Source organism: Phalacrocorax carbo, chromosome 2, assembly GCF_963921805.1.
Source record: "Phalacrocorax carbo chromosome 2, bPhaCar2.1, whole genome shotgun sequence".
In the NCBI taxonomy this organism is placed as follows: domain Eukaryota; kingdom Metazoa; phylum Chordata; class Aves; order Suliformes; family Phalacrocoracidae; genus Phalacrocorax; species Phalacrocorax carbo.
In genome coordinates this window covers 151589223-151609187 of record NC_087514.1, presented here as the reverse complement: position 1 = coordinate 151609187, position 19965 = coordinate 151589223, and the positions used below count along the sequence as shown (strand labels likewise).

Below are 19965 nucleotides of genomic sequence, written 5' to 3'. Positions count from 1 at the left end.
TGAAATTATATATATCTGTAATGTTGGTGCTGTATCTTTGGAAAGTTCAACAGCAATATACACATCAACCTTTGCACTAGCTTATTGCTGAATCAAGAAAACTTACAGATTCACTTCCTTTAAAAGCACTCTTATTGAAAGAGAGCATTAAACTGTATATGAGAGAGATACAAGAGGAAAAAAAAAATCACAAAACCACATGGTTTGTTTTGAAAACTCAGCTGTTGTTCTAACGTTGGTAAATCAATAAACTTATGCAGCAATCCCTTCGCCTACATGCCCTCAACGCTTTCTTTTGCTTACATGCTCCTTACATACAATTGAAACTGCGTATCGACACTGGAGCAGGAGCTGTGTCTGAGTAACAGCTCACAGAAATGATTTAAAACCATTTGCTAAATTACCAGAATAATGACAGTAGGTCAGACTTGTTGACGCATTTTATTGTGAGATGGGGAGTCTGGTAAAAAACTAGAAAATGACCATGATGTAACAAGGAACTTAAAAATGAAGTTTCAGATTTGTAACATACATACATGAATACAGGAACAAATTGGCACAAAAATGTTAAACGTTGTTCCCAACACTGTTTATAAGATTATTCTAATTTGGCTTACTAAGGAAATGAGAGTTTTATGGTTAGACTAATCTCTTAATAAAACTGCAGAGCATCATGCTATTAGTCACACAGTGAATTTCAAAATTTAAGAGCTTTATATTAAAAACTGGGTAAAGGTAAAATGAATTGATTGCAATTGTAAAATTAATACATTCCCATTTTAATTCTTCTGTTCTACAGTCCAAGGCAAGTATAAATGTTAACATAACACTGTTAAATCAAATCTCAATGCAAGAGAACCGATTGCATCTCTACTTTAAATCTTATCAACTTTCCAAATTTTCATACTAAAATATATTATTGTATTAATACAAACTACAGTATTATACACTACACTGTGTAATAAATAAAGAAATATAAAAATAAGACACATAAATATAAAAGTTTTCTAAAACTAAAAAGTTACATATGTCAGTAAGAAGGGTATTAATACTGCCAGGTTTGAAGACATACAGTACAAAATGTTGCACAGACCTATAAACTAAAAGAAATAAAATAATACTGATAGGTAAAAATCAGCTAACATTGTTAATAAATGGGGTCCATAATAACTAACATTTGAAAATACTTATGAGCCAGATAACATGTCATGTATGTGTCTGAAATTAAAGTAAACCAATAAAGCAATAAAGCAGATTAGAAAATTTCCCTTGTAAGTATTGTAGAGAAATTCTGCAAGTCTGGTATTAACCCAAAATACCACCAAATAATTAAATAATGAAATATACCAGTGTTCTTACTTCTCTGATGGCTGAGTGTTTTTTTCCCCATGATTAGGTTAGAAGTTTGATACAAATCAACAAATGCTAGTTATTGTAGGCCACACATTGGATAAAGACTTCTTAGAGCCTTTATAATACTGATAAATGGCACTTACAGCACACAGGTCTTGCATAAGGCCAAAGGAGATACAAAGCTTCATATCATATCCTTCATATTGTTACTACATACTCAAAACACAATTACAAACACTGATTTTGACGACTTTGCTGTCCTTACCAGTATTAACACTGTTAGTCCCTGCAATCAGAACTCAACAACAATCTTTTCAACTACATTTTTAATCACATGAGTAAGAAACTTCAGTTCTTCTATCATCTGCTTTCTTAAGGCTAACAATACACTTTAAATGATAATATGCTCTACTACAACATCTAATGTCATAAACCGCTACCTTCTAGGTTGAATTTACAAAGGTAGCCAAGTACTGTTTGCAACTGCATTACAGGTTTCTGCAAAAGGGAATTTTGTAGTGCAGAAGTTCTCACATTTTAAAACATAAGAAAATACTGAAGCGGATTTAGGAAATGTTTTACCATTAAAAAAAAAATCATATAAATCTCTCCCAATTGTACAGCTTAAAAAGTAATCAACTTAAGAATGAAAATTAATACTGATAAAACAAACAATGCCAGATGCTTGTCTAACAAATCAGGTTTCCTACAAGCTGTTAAATCTTTGCTTCCAGAGTCACTGTATTTTTCTAATCTGCTTCATGTTATAAACTTGTTCCTAACTTTGAAAACTGTGTGAAAAATTACTAAGTTTGAGGTTCAGGCACACCTGGATTTCTTTTTTTTTTTCTTTTTCTTTTTTTTATATATATATTTTTTTACACAGTAGTGAACAGAAATCACAGTATGCAGGCTACTGCGTTTCCATGAAAAGCATGTATAATATAGAACGAACTTCATTACCAATTTTTTTTTTCCTTATAGAAAAACTATCATTTAAGCTTTATTTGTTTTTTTCTTCTGAAACCTGCCCATTATTCTGTATAACTTCTGGTTCTGCATTGCTTGCTTGATTTACAACTTCATCATTCTTGTTACCTTCAGTTTTCCCTTCTTCTTCTTCTTCATCTTCTTCTTCATCCTCTACGTCTTGTAGTTTTCTACATTCTTTTTCTTCCTGAAGTCCTTCTACCTCTTTTTCTTCCTCCTCCTCTTCCTCTTTTTCACTGTCTTCCTCTTCTTCCCTGGTTAGACTCTCTCTCTCATCCGAGTCGATCTGCGATGGAGATGCCCTGGCACCAGCATGCTCGTTACTGAGGACCTCCGGGCCGGCCTCCTCCTGTTCTGTGCTGTCACGCTCTTCTGCCTCTCTTTTGCAATAGGAGTAGCGATGATTCATGTGTTGAGAGTAAGACCCCGAGTGTGAAAACCGCTTTCCACATTTGTCACATTGGTAGGGTTTTTCCCCAGAATGCAGTCGCATGTGTTCGATCAAATGGTGTTTGTGTTTAAATGCTTTTTTACAGATTCCACACTCATGAGGTCTTTTACCTACAAAATAAAGCGCAAACAATTGGACATCCTGTAGCTGAAGTTTTAAAAATGTATACTGCTGTTTACATTATAAAATGCTGTTGCTGAATGTAATACCGAAAATTAATAATTTTATTTAACAAGAAGTTCTCCTCCACGCGTTCTCAGCCTGGGTTTCTCACCTGAGCCCAAGGACAAGGGTGCAAAGGTACATTGTCACAATTACAATTTTTAAGTTTGTAACTGTAATTAAAATACAATTTTAGTTTGTAAGTTTTTTAGGAAAACTGAACACGGAAGGATAAACAGATTCTCAGATATAACTTTCATCCCCAAAAAAGTGCAAATATATGTAAATTAGAAAAGGAGACATTTTTCTTGCAGTAAACATTATTTCAACTCAAAACCATTTTAACTTTCCTATATTGATGACAATTTTAAATCAACTAAGATTTGATGTTGGTTTTGGTGTACCAAGTCCTTCTTCTGTGTTACAGGTAAAAGGAAAATCATTCTAAAATGTAGGCTGGCACAGGTAAGTGCCTTATGTACAAAACTTGCTGACTACACATATATTAACTAGGAGTATCTGCTTTGTTTCACATAGTTCTCTTTCCAGCTTTCTACTTTGTTGCCTTGTTTTTAGTCTCTCTTAGAAACATAGCACAAGCCTAGTAATGTTATTTTGATTTCAACACTCAAAGTTGTTAGGCAAAAGAACATTGGAGAGTCTTAGCCCAGACATAAAAGATACAGACAGTGAGACAGCAGTTTTTTGGTCACACTCTACAGATGACCAATGCCTCCATGTCAACTTGCCAAACAAGCAGCGTGGTGGGTGTTGGTCTCTCTCTCAAGTAACAAGCGATAGGGCAAGAGGAACTGGCCTCAGGTTGTGCCAGGGGAGGTATAGACTGGATATTATGAAAAAATTCTTCACTGAAAGGACTGTCGTTGGACAGCACTGGACCGGGCTGCCCAGGGAAGTGGTTGAGTGACGATCCCTGGGGGTAATTAAAAGATGTGTAGACGTGGTGCTTAGGGACATAGTTTAGTGGTGGACTTGGCAGCGCTAGGTTAACAGTTGGATGTGATGATCTCAAAGGTCTTTTCCAACCTAAATGATTCTGTGATTCTATGATTCTATTACTCTGAACACTGCACTTAATTTAAAATTAGAATGAAAAGAACAATGTGTTATGAAAAGGAGGAGTTAAAAGTCTCAGGACAGGAAAGGTGTGAAGACAGATAGTCTTAACAAATACAACTTGAGAAACTTGATCAAGTGGTAAAGACAAATAGGAATTTTTTATCTTTTTAATTCTGTATGTGAGATGAAATTTAATCTTTGATATGCAGAAATATAATATAGGCACCTAACCCATAAAAAAATAATTTTTTTAAAGACATCACTGAAGAAATAAGAGAGCCACAGTTATTAAAAAATGCTAAAGATACTAGAGCTGGAACCAAAAGAAACAACTAGGAGAAATTAAAAATAAAAATAAAAGTCAAAATGGTGTTCTTTTGGGGTTAGATTCCATGTCTAATAAATGGCTGTTAACTTCAGATAATTACAAAGGTGGCTCAATTTGAAAATCCTTCATGATAGATACACTGCCTTTCATGTAAAGTGTTATACACATACGTGATCCCTTTTTCTTAGTTTATAATTTTAATTTTTATTTTTTCTTAATTTATAATCAGGCAGGATAAATTAGAAGTAATACATCCTTGATTACAGGCTGTGGCTCACAGATGATTTTCCATGAGCCAGATGGAAGAACATCCCCCCTTTTTCTATTCAGGGTTTAGGTCTCACAAATTTAAAGAAACAAATTGCAGTTTTGTCAAACAAATGTACAAAACATAGGTTTCTAAAGACAGCTGAGCACAGATGAGAAGAAGGACTATTACACTTCCCTACTCTTTCCGAGAACTGGATTCCAGTTGAGATTATCAGTTACACGCTACCAATGAAATAATGATCTGCAACAGCTTTTATTTGTGCATACCTGTGTGTTCATACTTATGTCTCAATAATGAGCTGCTCTTCTGGAATATTTTGTCACATAAATCACATGCATACATCCCATTTTCTGTCTTTCTCATCTTTTTCTTTGGAGGTGTTGAATCAGAATCATTTTGATCTTCTACATTCGATACTCCTTCTGAGCTAGTGTCTTGCCTTTCATCCTTCAGAGAAATTACGAAAAAGGCTGAGTTCAGTAAAACATGCACTGATACAGCACACAATTTATAAAATATAAGCTGAAGCTGCACTATTATTTTCATTTAATTCAATAACCAGCCAAACAAAATTGTTTAGACTTAGAGTCAAAAAAATCTCCGACTGCATCGCTGTGCTTTGCAGTCCCTGCCACCATACAGATGCAGCATTCTCACTGGGACTGACTTTAATCACATCCATATTTGACTGTTGGTCAGGTCTAAGCTACACTGACACATCATGTCTTAGGGCCCATAAAATAAATGCAATGTTAGGAAGGAAAAGAAGATTACAGACCTATAAAGTACCTCAGTAAGTTGGAAGAGCAAATTTGATATCTAACTGCATTTTTCTACTAATGCTTGTCACCCACATTTTGCTAGTTTTTGATGAAGTTTTCACAAAAAGCTAATTAAGTTACCATTTGAATTTGCACATTGACTACCTTCTTCCTCATAAAACTACCACAAATCCTACTTAACTCCGAATTTCAGGGATTTCAACTGTTTAATTAATAAAAAGTTTTTAAAAGCCATAACTGTTGTCTAAGTATTTCAAGTGGAGCTCACCTGCAAGAAGCACAGTATTTTGTACTGATATCAGCAGTATCACTACACACAGAATTAATTTCATTATATATTATCAAATCTGAATATAAAAATATATGTACTAGCTACCCCAAATGTCAACTGTCTCATAAACTTCAACATACAAGCAACCTTCTAACTCTTCAAGGCTCCTCAGTCTCTGGCTACACAGAAGGCTGCTTACAATGCCAAACAGCCAAATTTCTAAGATTTAATTAGAAATGCTCAGCCTTTACACAAGCCACTTGTCTGTTCTGCTCTGACCCTACCTCAACATGCACAGGTGTTTCTCAGCAGGACTGACTCTGATTAGATCACATCTGGGAATACCCAGGGAGGAAGAGGGCAGGATATAGGAATGGCAGGTGAAGATAAATACCTGCCTGAATTTCAAATGAGGATACCTCTGAATTTTGTTTGAAGTGCCATTATGGTGTAGGATGAAATCAGCTACTCTGCAAGCCAAGAAAGCAGAGCAGTGTGAAGGGAGTAGCCACAAGTTCCAAATAGTTTATTTTCTGGATGTGGGGAAAGAGGATATGGAGCCAGCAAGAAACACAAGCCATGGCCTTTGCTTTTTGGTCAGGAGAATTAAATTGTCTTTAAAATACTGAGCACTAATGTCCTAGAAGACACTTTTGAATCACTGAACATAGTGAAGAACTGACTTGCCCCACGCACGGAACTATACAGTTTCTGTCAGCCTGGACTCAAGCTGCCTGAGCTAGCCAGCTTTGCAGAGGACTTAACAGTAACATCTATCACCCATTAACAATCAAGCTGAATAAACCTGGTAGCTTATATTCACATTTTATTTAATTTATCCTGACAGCTTTCTGTTAGTTCAGAATGGATACAGAACGAATACATGACATACAACACACAGGAATACAGGGACCGAAGTACCTGATTTCCATTGGCTTGGGTGTGTTTTTGTGGTGTTTCTTGAACTGCAGGACTAACTGTAGTAGAGTATGTATAAGCCACCTGTGGAATCAAAATGGTTTGCTTATTGGCAGCGAGAGCTCTCAAGCATGGAACACTGTTCTGGTCAGCAATGGCAACAATTGTAGGTAACTGGGCAGTGACTGTAGGTATAGCAATATTTATGGGATTGGCACTTGGCGGGATTACATTTACAATAGGATCAGAGTCTGTAATACTGTTGTCCTTTTGTGGTTCTTTTTTTGCACAAGTTAAGTTCAAAGGTTCTTCTTGGACAGAATAAACACTGTTCTGGTAAACACTAGTTATGGTAGATCTTTCCAATAGTTCTCCATGTTGCTTTGGTAGCGAAAGGTCAAGAGGTTCAATTTGTGGCTCTTCTTGTACACCCTCTGCTGTGTACGTATAACCCTGTGAATTTCTTGATGAAGAAAGGTTTAGTGGCGATGGGGATGGCGTGCTACTGCGTGAACCATTCAGAGTTGATCCCCCTGGTGAAGTCTGAGATTTTGTTGTATTGACAGGATTCTGTGAATTATTTGTGCTGTTCTGGGGTTCGCTCACATTTGTAGTTGCTGCTTGATCATCATTATCTGCAGGACTGCTTAATTTAACTTGTTCAGGAGAAGATGGTCCAGAAGACTGCACAGAAATTTGTCCAGCTTGCATTTTTTCAAACCATTTTTTTACCACATCCAGTGGCAGGTTTACTGAATCAGCTATTTTTGAAAGCTCTTCTGCGCTCGGTTGTGCATTTAATGCATAATACGCTTTTAGGAGCGATAAAAGGTTCTTTAAAGGTGGCTGACCAGGAGATAAGTTGTTCTCCCCAGTTTCTGATGGGACAGGGGAGTCGGGCTTCTCAGCCTCTGTTCCACTGGGCTGAGGAAGCTGAGGAGGATTTTTCGTTTCATAGTGCTTTAATTCTTGAAGTGCATTAAGATCTCCTGGACAGTCATCACAAAGAAGACAAGTGCTATCATTGGTCTCTCCTTCAAAGTTCTTATCTTTCTCAGACTTCACCGTAAGATCTTCCGGTAACTTTTCATTTTTGCAACTATTTGTTGGAACAGAGTTTTCTTTTTTTAGATTTTGTGGAACAACCTGAAGTTGACTTGGCTGCTCCAAGCTGTAGTTGATGATAATTTTGGTTGTCCCATCTTGGTCAACCAAAGGAAGACTGATAGCTGAAATGAGGGAATGGCCAGCTTGCGGTATAGATGCATTGCTGATTGTTTCTTGTTCTTTGGACGCAAGATTAGCATGATTGTTTTCCAATACTTGCCTTATTACATTACCATCCACTGCCACTTTAAGTACATTTTGAATGTCACTTAAGTTGATGCTTATGGGAGACACCAGACCTACTGTTGGTAGAACAACAGCTTGCACCACACCCTGAGGAGAACTGGTTGCCTGCAATTGGCTACCACCACTAAAAACCCCATTCTGCAAAGGGGTTGAACAATTAATTCCTGAAGCAACCACTATGGGCTTGAACTCATAATCCACAGGTTCAGTTTTAATTTGGTTAACAGGAAGTTGCTCTTGCAAGGGTTTATTTTCTATCTTTTGTCGTATCTGTGGTCTTGCTGGGCTACCTGGTGATGCAGAAAGGGAAGGGGAGGAGCACTGAGATGTCTTGAGCCCTGACCGGGCTCGACCATTCACGGGCATCAAACCAATACACTTCTTACTGCTTATGTGTGAACTGTATGAACCAGAATGGGAAAAACGTTTCTTGCAGTTTGGGCACTCGTATGGCTTCTCTCCTACAGATAAAAAAAAAGAAGAGAAAAGGCATATGCAACAGTTTACCAGGTTACAGCATAACTTCACCAAGCAATAGTAACTAGAAAAGAATACATCAAAGTGACCTCTCAAAGAGTCCTATGGAGAAAAAAAAAATCTTACACAGTGAATTGAACAGTAAGAGTCATTATGTCATCTATAGCTCTGATCCTAGGGTCCTTTAATAAGTTTGTGATACGCTAGTAGATATAGGATGGAGCCCACGTGATTATGATACATTCCAGTTTTTCATAGCAACAGTCTACACATCACATAAATCAGTCTATATAATACTTGCAGATTTCATTAAACTCCATTCAAGTAGTACCACTACTAAGTTCAGAAGCTGCATAAACTACTTCAGAATGGAAAAAAAAATAGAATATGATTAACCAAAGAAAAAATACAAATGCCATAAATGCAAATCATAATTATATAAGGAGCTATAAACATTTTATTGTGGCAAACTCAAATAGAATATATCCATATTTTTCTACAATACTCATCAGCTGAATAAAAACAGGCAAAGTTTAAGAAAAGGGAAATGAGACACACATGCAGAAGACAGATGTATGTTTGCCTTCAGAGATGAACCTCAGGTTAAATTGCTGGGAAGATGCACACAACTATGCAATTGTTACACCCACAGCCAGAGTTGGCTTTCCAGGGGATTTGTGCTACAGAGGAAAAGAGCCGAAACAGCTGACTCACTTCAGATTGAAAGGTATGTTGACTGAGGCTTTCTCACTCACAGGCACGGTGCCACTACCCTCTGGACATAAAATTATGTTTGCTGAGGGAGGACTTCTAAGTGAGGTGCTCTTAATTGCTGTTATCATGGTTGAGCAGCTGATAAGAAAGGAAAAGATAGCCTAAAACCTTGTTTTCAGACTTTCTGTCAACGGGTAAATTTGAGTTGAAGAGAGAACTTGAGAATCTCTTTTGAGTGACGACATTTTACTTAATATTATACATTAATATATAATATATATATAAAATTTCTTATGGATTGGAACTTTTCTTATAAATTGAAACTTTTGTGACAGTATATCACAATTCCACTCCAGCGTCCTGAGGCTATTTTAATATTTTAATATGATATTTTAATAATATCACAGACAGTAGGAAGAATAGTTGTTATGTCCTGATTATTATAAATTAAAATTGTATAGCAAGGCTCCTAACATGCTGAGCTGTTTGCAAACATTGGGAAAAACCAGGCCAGATGGATGCCCCATTTCTTCTGCCACAAGTTAAGTTTTCCTTAAGTGTCAGAGCTTAAGTTGCAACTGTATATCCTCTTGAGTTATCCTATGTATTTCTTGCACACAGCTGAAGGCTGCTGTCAGTGCTTACAGAATCCCAGAGGAAGAAAAAGGAAAACACTAGTGTTTTAAACTTAGACTTACAAGAGTGATATCACATCAGTTATAAAGACTAGAAATGGCAACATTAGTACATAATTCAATACTTGGTTTATTTACCACTGTGGATTCGTAGGTGTTCCTTTAGATGATGTTTATATTTAAAAGCTTTTCCACATTCAGTGCACTTGAATTTTCGATTACCACTGGACTGCGTCACATGTCTCTGTAAGAAAGAATTCATAATTATTGCATAGGACAGCATGTTGGAAAAACACATTGTAGCAGAAAATGCAATATAAAACTGAAAAGAATCAATCATAATTTTAAGAGACTGAAGGTGGTATGCGTTATGCATGAAAAAGAAACAAATTAGAATTCAGGTTAAAACTGAGCTATGCGTGTCTTCTGAATAAATCTGGTACAGTAAAAAGAAAAAAAAAATAACCCCAAAATATATTTGCCCCTTCTCCTAAATTCAGATGAAGCTTGCACTGACATGTTGTGTGAGTAAGAAGTTCCAGGATGCATGCTAATTCTACTTGTGAAAGCAAAAAAACCCAAGAAAAACCCCAAGCCCACCACACACAGAATATGTCACACAGGATAGGGAAACATTAAAGCATATAAAAGCCTGTTTAAGGTTTAATCAGTTGACTTGATTTTTCCATTTACATGCTTCCAGCGCTTACTGTTGGCCTTGGATTCCTCTATGTAATGATGCCACAGGATTGCTCAAGAGAAGATGGCTCAGTGACAACAAAGGCACTCTCAGTCACAATTAATTCTCAAAATAAATGCAAAAAACTAAATTAAAATAAATAACAATACTAAGGGATTTCCCAAGTATACAACATCAAACCTCTTAATTATTTGCATTGAAGCTCTGGCTTATTTTTTTTACATTTTGCCTTGCAAGAGCATTTATTGTTAAGCTCTAAATTATTTTAAATTTACCTTTATTGTTATACTAGTTTTAAAAAAATAAAAGCTAAGACAGACACGTAAATATATGTAGTGTATATATATGCAAGATAAAGAATTGTATTACAAACTGTGTGAATCTCTGAATTTGTATTTTTAAAGAGAAAAATTACATACATTTTAGAAGTTGGAGCGACCTGATTACCAACATGAAACAGAGAAATTTGAATTTTTTCTGTTCAAACAAATTGGTTTTTTTTAAAAGAGCAGCAGCTCCTTCTTAAGTAAAGCTCACTTTGCAAGAAGATACTCTACCACTATTTGGATGCAGCTGCAGATTTTTGGTAACCAGGGCAAGTATTTTCATGAACTCATTAATAGAGCTATTCATGTACCCTGGGGAAACAGCCTGCCTACAGGCAGCTACCACGAATCGGCTGGTGTGCATTAACTTCCTCTAGTGTGAAGCCATGGTGGGGAGCTCCTATGCCTCATTCTGATCTACTGCAGTCGGCAGTGCTGGGAGCAGGTGCTCAGCGAGTGCTCAGGCTATTCCCCAAGTGCAGACATGGCAACTGGGGGCTGAGACCTGTGCTGGAGAAGCGGGGAGGAATAAAAAAGGCAGGATGACGTTCCTGTTCTGATTTATGCCTTTACATCTGAAGAACCCGCAGCCATGCAGTTTGCTGGATGAAAGTCCGAGCACTCTGCTATGAGATATGCTGTCCAAATTATCAACCCTCCCCATTCTACACCCTGTCATCCTTTATACAATACAGATGCTAACAGAAGACAAATTGAAACAAGATAATCTACATTGCTTCCAAGTACTCTAATTTGACAGTTCCCGTGGGATAAGCATTCGGTTAAGCTATAGCTTTCACCTCTCAGCAGATACTGCTAAAACCTTCCTCAGGGCGGGCTCCTTCTCACCTCCTCCGAGGCTCTGCAGTGAGGTCTCCACTCTGATTTAGCCTAATTAGCACCTGACCCTTATTCCCGGGTTTGTCAGCTGTTTTTTGCTACGCTGCATGGCTTTTCAGCTTTGTTTAACTGAGTCACTTAAAGATTATGTTCTAGATAGTCGTGCCTGACTCACTGCATTTCACTTTAATGATCCAACTTCAATGAGTCTAGAGGACCACATCAGGATTCACTTAAGCCTGCAGAGAATCAGTTACTACCATTTGACTTGAGATACATTTTAAAGGATCGCAGCATATATACAGCTACTGCTGATGCTAGACTACCTAAATATTCATACTAAATGTTGGTGCATGTATTCAATCTGTCAGAAGTGTTCTGCTGCCAAGGCATGGAAGCCTACATTTCTCTTATGAATTTTTAATCAGTTTTCTTATTTTCCTGGTCATAGCTATAAGCTGCCTTGAATTTTCTGCTAGGCAGTGTTTCCATCTATTCTGCCTTACTTACCTCCTTATATCTGTAATTCTTTATTAAGCTTTCTTACTGTTTGTCCTTTTTTTTTTTTTTTTTTAAATCTGGGAGATCCATAGGGTTAGTCTCCAAGATCATCTTTAAAACTAACTAAGAAATCATGACTCTTCTCTAGAGTACCAATATCTGATACTCCCTCACCTTCATTTTCTCAGATTCAAGTGGTTTTCCCCCTTTCAGTACTGTTAAATTCACATTTTTGTGCCTCTCATATGTGATATATTTTTTAATTTGCTGTACATAACTATTGTTTTCTGCTCACTAAAGAATTAACCACAGCATTCAAAGAAAACTCCTCCACATTCCTTTAAGAGACATCAGCAATAAGGCCTGTAACTAGCCACTAATACGTCCCTTCATCAAATATTTACTGTGCTTAGGACTAACATCCAGTCTTTTTGTATCACAGAACTGAAACTAATTAACGGGAATCATCAAAAGTTATTTGGAGAACAGGAATTACAGGTACTTCAGTGTTTTTTCACAGCCAGTTTGACCGTGGTCTTCAGGAACAGCCATTTCTCAGCAGTGTCCATGGCAATATGAAATTTTAACAGACAAGCTACAGGTGCTTTGTAGATTGTTGAGAAGAAAACCAAAACAACTAGAAGAAGCAGTTATTCGTACTTCAACATCTTTTTTGGTGCTTCACATGTGAAAGCATATGCAGCATTGCCTCCCACCAACTGTTAAGTGATGTAGGAGCAGCCAGGGGAGCTGTGAGAGATGCTGGGGATGGGGATGAAGGAGGGATGAGGGAGAAGGTGCAGGACGGCTCTCAGCTCTCTGCTGGAGCAGAAGTAGCCACAGTTTGGCTTATTTCCCCCTACCTCAGAGGGAGGCCCAGTGTGCACATACCTCTTCCACTGCCTTCACTACACTAGAAATTATCTTTGCTCATCGCTTCCTCCTGCAGAACAATTACAAAATTGTCACATGCTGGACATGAACCAGCTAACAAAGTTTTCCAAATAATCTACTTCCAGGTGAAGTCCTTTAAGAATAAAAACCATTAAACTAAAGTTGTTGGGGCAGGGGAACCTCAACCCATCCCACTTCTACCAGTTTCATGCCAGTGCCAGCAAGAGATGCCCAGAGCCTAGAGAAGGATCACAGGTTGTTGGGAGAGCACCTGACAAGCAGCACAAAGGAATTCCAGCCACCCCAGCCTATAAGTCAGCTTCATCAGGGGCCCAATTTAAATGCCTCTATGCAAACACACATAGCATGGGGAATAAACAAGAGGAGTTAGAGACGTGTGCATGCCTGCCGGGCTCTGATCTTACTAGTATCACAGAGACGTGGTGGGATGGCTCCTATGACTGGAATGTTGGAACTGAGGGATACAGGCTCTTTAGGAAGGACAGGAAGGGGTGTCACCCTCTATGTCAATGACCAGCTGGAGGGCATGGAGCTCCACCTGGGGATGGATGAGGAGCTGACCAAGACCTTATGGGTCAGATTAAAGGGAAGGCATAGACTGGTGACATTGTAGTGGGGGTCTGCTACAGGTCACCCAACTGAGTGGATCAGGCTCCCTTTAGACAGATAGGAGAAGCCTATCTTTCGTAAGTTCACAAGGCCTGTCCTCATGGGGGACTTCACCCACCCTGATATCTGTTGGAGGGACAATACAGCAGGGCATAAGCAATCTGGGAGGTTCCTGGAATGCACTGATGATAACTTCCTCCTTCAAGTGATAGGGGACCCAATGAGGAGAGGTGCTATGCTGGACCTTGTTCCCACCAACAACGAGGGGCTGGTGGGGAATGAGAAGTTCAAGGGCAACCTTTGCTGCAGTGATGGCGAAATGGTGGAGTTCAGGATCCTTAGGGCACTGTCAATGACGCACAACAAGCTCACTACCCTGGACTTCAGAAGAGCTGACTTTGCCCTCTTCAGGGATATGCTTAGTAGAGTATCATAGGATAAAGCCCTGGAGGGAAGGGAGGTCCAAAAAAGCTGGTTAACATTCAAGGATCACCTCCTCCAAGCTCAGGAGTGATGCATTCCAACAAAGAGGAAGTCAGGCAAAAATGCAGGAGGCCTGCATGGATGAATAAGGAGCTCCTGGACAAACTCAAACACAAAAAGGAAGCCTACAGAGGGTGGAAACAAGGACAGGTAGCCTGGAAGGAATACAGAGAAATTGTCTGAGCAACCAGGGATCAGGTTAGGAAAGCTAAAGCCCCCTGATAGAACTAAATCTGGCCTGAGATGACAAGGGCAGCAAGAAAAGCTCCTATGGGCATATGTTGGTGATAAAAGAAAGATGAGATAAAATGTGGGCCCTCTCCAGAAGGAAACAGAAGACCTGGTTACCCGGGATATTGACAAGGCTAAGGCATTCAAAAACTTTTTTGCCTCAGTCTTCATCAGCAAGTGATGAAGCCACACTGCCCAAGTTGCAGAAGGCAAAGGCAGGGACTGAGAGAACGAAGAACCACCCACTGTAAGAGAAGATCAGGTTTGAGACCATCTAAGGAACATGAAGGTGCACAGATGAGATGCATCTGTGGATCCTGAAGGAACTGGCGGTTGAAGTTGCTAAGCCACTATCCATCATATTTGAGAAATCATGGTAGTCTGGTGAAGTTCCCACTGACTGGAAAAGGGGAAACAAAACCACCATTTTTCAAAAGGGAAAAAAGAAAGACCCAGGGAACTACAGGCCAGTCAGTCTCACCTCTGTGCCTGGCAAGATCATAGAGCAGATCCTCCTGGAAACTATGCTAAGGTGCATGGAAAATAAGGAGGTTATTGGTGACAGCCAACATGGCTTCACTAAGGGCAAATTGTGCCTGACAAATTTGATGGCTGCCTACGACAGGGTTACAGCATTGGTGGATAAGGGAAGAGCAACTGACGTTATCTACCTGGATTGTGCAAAGCATTTGACACTGTCCCACACAATATCCTTGTCTCTAAATTGGAGAGACATAGATGTGATGGATGGACGTCTCAGTGGATAAGGGATTGGCTGGATGGTTGCACTCAGAGAGTTGCGGTCAACGGCTTGATGTCCAAGTGGAGACCAGTGATGAATGGTGTTCTTCAGGGGTCAGTATTGGGACTAGCACTGTTTAATGTCTTTGTCGGTAACATGGACAGTGGGATTGAGAGCGCCCTGAGCAAGCTTGCTGATGACACCAAACTGCGTGGTACGGTTGACATGCTGGAGGGGAAGGGGTGCCATCCAGAGGGACCTTGATGGGCTTGAGAGGTGGGCCTGTGCAATCCTCATGAAGTTCAAAAAGGCCAAGTGCAAGCTCCTGCACATATGGGTCAGGGCAGTCCCAAGCACAAATACAGGCTGGGTGGAGAATGGATTGAGATCAGCCTTGAGGAGAAGGACTTGTGGGTGTTAGTTGATGAGAAACTCAACATGACCTGGCAATGTGTGCTTGCAGCCCAGAAACTCAACCATATCCTGGGCTGCATCAAAAGAAGGGTGGCCAGCAGGTTAAGGGAGGTGACTCTGCTCCCGTGAGACCCCACCTGGAGTATTGCATTCTGCTCTGGGGCCCCCAACAAAAGAAGGATGTGGATCTATCTGTTGGAGCGAGTCCAGAGGAGAGCCATGAAGATGATTAGAGGGCTGGAGCACCTCTCCTGTGAGGACAGGCTGAGACAGGTGTGGTTGTTCAGCCTGGAGAAGAGAAGGCTCCAGGGAGAACTTATTGCAGCCTTAGAGTACCTGAAGGGGGCCTACAAGAAAGAAGGAGAGGGATTTTTTACAAGGGCATGTAGTGATAGGACAAAGGGTAATGGCTTGATAATGAAAGAGGGTAGGTTTAGAGTAGCTATAAGGAAGAAAATCTTCACTCTGAGAGTGGTGAGACACTGGCACAGGTTGCCCAGAGAAGTTGTGGATGCCCCATCCCTGGAAGTGTCCAAGGCCAGGTGCTTTGAGCAACCTGGTCTGGTGGAAGGTGTCCCTGCCCATGGCAGGGACGTTGGCACTAGATGATCTTTAAGGTCCCTTCCAACCCAAACCATTCTATGATTCCATGATTTCTTTGAAAAAAAATTTAATTTACCATAACATAAATGATGCAATCATTTAAGTGCGCATGAAGCCAATTTTGAAGGCATAACAACCATGTGACAATAACATAAACAAACACAGATTTCAAATTTACCAGATATTGCAGTTTTGATTCTGGCTATGGCTCTAGTGAAAAACCACACTGAAATGGGTATAATATTGAGTTACAGATACTTCATAGCAACAACATTTATCAAATACAATTGTGCCTTCAAAAGCATAAGCCCATTAAAATATATTTGAAGGAATACAATTTAAGCTTCTCTTTGTAGCAATTCTTCTGAGATTGTTTACTGGCTTGGTATTTTTTCTTTTTTCATTCAAACTTAATGCAAATATGGGAAAGACTTCTAGCCCTTTCAGCTACTTTATTCTTCTGGTCTTAGGCTTCTAGCTGGAAAAATTGGAAATAAATGTAGCGCACAAAAAAAGGTTTATACAAAAAGCATTCATAGATTTTATAGTTAGAAATATAAGATGTATATAGGATGATAGTACCTTTAAGGTGGAAGCCAAGCCAGTAAGAGAACAAGAGAGAAATAAATTGTTCATGGGAGATATATTTGAAGAACCATGAATTGCCACATCAGAATACACTTGTGAGGTTATTCCAAATCCTGTGAGACTATAAAATCTCTACATCAGGATGGCCGTTACTTCTTGTAAAAATGTAACTATTTAATTTACGCATTAATGTAAACACTCAGGTATAAAAATGTATAATAAATTTTTAAGCCTGTTAAATCCGCAGATTTAGAGACACTTTGTAGATGAGCGGTTAATATGCAATGTGCAAAAAGGCATCTCCTTTACTCTGTGTCACAGCCTTTCAGTTTAATGAAAGTTCTGTTGGTTTGGAGCTGCAAGAAGTATTGAAGAACATTTCCCTTTACATTCTTTCACTATTCACTGTTTTGCATCTTTCTGTGATGTTTCTCTCCTGTCTCCTCTCTGGAGAGTATCAAACTTCTTACCCTGTCCTCAGTAGGGAACGTCTTCAAGCCTCTCTCTATAACCTGATGGTGGAAAATCTGTATAATTTTCCCTTGGATAACTCCTGACTGTTTCAGTGAGTTTCAGTTGGTTCCTCAGCCTCAGGGTGCTTTGGATAAGCTATGGAAGCATGTAATTGGGGATGGATGGTAGGAAATTGTGGGGATAAAAGAAGAAAAGAAAGAGAGAGAGGAGTGAACAGAATCTCAGGACCTTCTGTAGTGATGAGATGGCTAACTCATGGAAGGCATTTCAAGGACCCATGCTCTCAGGTCAGCCCATGAACCACAGAAACCAAGCTCAGAATATCTTTAGCCTGGTTTACTGCTTCATTTAGTACTGAAATGTATCTCACAGTTCAAGCAAAAGAATCAACACAATGGTTTGTTTCTTCAGGGCAAAAATGGGTACCATAAATTTTGAATTAGCCAAACAGGATTTATGAAAGCAAAATGTAAGTGTTTCACTAAAGATTTGAGATTAAATTTGAGTCACAATTCTTATGTGACGTTAGGCAATGAATAGGAAAAACCTTATTACCTATAAATGCAATAAAGCACTTCTGAAACTAAAATTTAACCCCAACCATACTGCCTAGATGAATAAAAGCACAGGAATTCAGATCTCATCCTTTGGCAGCTATGGAAAAGGCAGCAAGTTTAAGTGTGTGCTCCAGGATTGTGCCTTCAGCATGTAGATAATCTGATATGAAGAGCTTACTTGCTCTGGATGCTTTTGCTCACATAGCAAATCACAGTGTTGTTACAGAGGACGATAAATCCTTAATTCAAATGCCACTTACTTGATCTCTTCCTGATTTGTGTGATGTCATGTGGCGGTCGAGCTGCGTTCTGTACGCAAACGTGTAACTGCACAAGGAGCAACTGAAGTTATCTTCATTTTTTTCATGGCGATATTTAATGTGTTCCTTCAGAGAGGTAAAACGTTTGTACCCTCGATCACAATATGGGCAAGTAAGCAGTTGGGAAAACGCATCGGGTGTTCCTAGACAGGAGAGACAATACACCATATTTAAATAAATGTAAGCTCCAAACATATAACATCAACAAATATGCTTTATATTTACATATGACTGAAAGAAAGCATGCAGCTGCTAGAAGTTCCATCTGCTTTAGAAAAGGAATAATGAGAATTTATTTTTTTCCCCACAGGTATTATGTTACTAACTACAGTACGGTATGGTTGCCCCCGTGTACACTGGAGACAGTCAGCACAATATGATTACCCAAAGCCACACATCTCAGAGCAAGTCTGTTGGACTTCCCAGTACAGCACTACAGCTCCTAGATGTGTATTTCTGATTAAAAAGTGGTCTGAAAATTGTGAAACATGGTTTATCTGTAATCTTTGTAGATCTGGTTAGCTTAATCACAGGCAATCCTGAAGGCCCATTTACAAATTCATTTAAGTCTATCACTGAAACATTTAATGGTGATCCTGTTTTCGGTTCCTAAGGAATAAATAATATTTGCAAACTTCAGAGAATAATTTTTGCTCTCTCTTTACCTGATGCAGAATTGTAAGAGAAAACAGAACAAAAAAAAATAGAACTGTCTTTTATAATTCTTATATACAAATAGGTACCTGTTAGCAGACTGAAGCTGAATATTAATTTCACAAGCCTATTTCTGAGAAGTCACCATTTATGAAGTTTAACTCCATCTCTTCTTATCAGCATCTATCTATCCCCCATGTATAGTAACTTATTTTATGCTTGAAAAAATAATTTTTTAAAGGGTTGAAAAAAATCTTTTATAGATTGATAAAAGTGTGTTTAAATAAATGTAGGGTTTGCCGTATTTGATCAAACTATCGATTTATAAGGTGTGGTATCCTCCAATGACCACATTATTCTGCAAACAGCACAGAAATCCATGCAAATTTTCCAAGGATGCACCTATCCACTGTGCTGAGTGAGAGCAGGAGAGGAAGGTGGAAGGTCTTTACTGATTATCATTTTATGCTCTGAAGCACAAGGGTCAAATTTCTGCACGTTGTCATTTTAAGCTGCAGAAATATAAGCATTATTAATACTCATGAAATTAACCAGTACTTTAGAAAGTACTTCTGAATTATTTATCTTCATGACCTCTTCCAGAAGTTATCACCATAGATTGATTATATGCTCTATAAAGTAGCAATTCATTCTGTTTCTGTGGAATTTACTGACTTTATTTTTACTGAACATGTTCTTGCAACAATGGAAAAGGAGGAGTCAGACCAGTTTTCATTATTACTAAAAACCACCACCTTCTCTATCATATAGGTTCTTTTACACTTGTTATGGTAACGGGCAGGGTAACACTCACATTGCACTGGTTTCTGTGTTGTTCTACCCCTTTCTGCTTTTCCTGGATTAGCTGGGGTTGTCCAGAAAGGAACCTGTCCCCACATGTGTAGACACAGTATGCTTCCCTTCAATTCTCTTTTTTCCCCACCTACAATTCAATTCACCCAACATAAAGAATACTCCATTTTAGCACAAATACAACTCGGTGGAAATATCAGAAGCATGTTATCTTAAATTCTGTTTCCACTGGAGCAGACAGTGAAATGGCAGTGGTTTCCCAAAGCCACTAAAGACTCCAATTCTCTGTCAATTCTCTTGTCCAGATCCCTGGTTTGGAAGCATGTATCTTTAGCAAATATCACTATATTTTTGGCATTTTCTGTTCCAAATGATTAAAACACTGAACATTATTGATCAGCATGGTGATT

The 19965-nt window shown here is 38.8% G+C and overlaps 1 protein-coding gene across 1 annotated transcript in view; it reads right to left on the bottom strand.

The window, feature by feature from the left end:
- Positions 1-425: 425 nt before the first annotated feature.
- The window catches only part of ZEB1 (zinc finger E-box binding homeobox 1), a 121852-nt gene continuing 102312 nt past the window's right edge, over positions 426-19965 (bottom strand). The window contains exons 5-9 of the mRNA XM_064444917.1: positions 18029-18231; positions 9924-10029; positions 6610-8420; positions 4902-5082; positions 426-2904 (exon numbers count right to left, since the gene is read on the bottom strand). Of these exons, the coding sequence (XP_064300987.1) occupies positions 2357-2904; positions 4902-5082; positions 6610-8420; positions 9924-10029; positions 18029-18231 (2849 nt within the window). The 3' untranslated portion in view covers positions 426-2356. The remainder of the gene's footprint in view (positions 2905-4901; positions 5083-6609; positions 8421-9923; positions 10030-18028; positions 18232-19965) is intronic.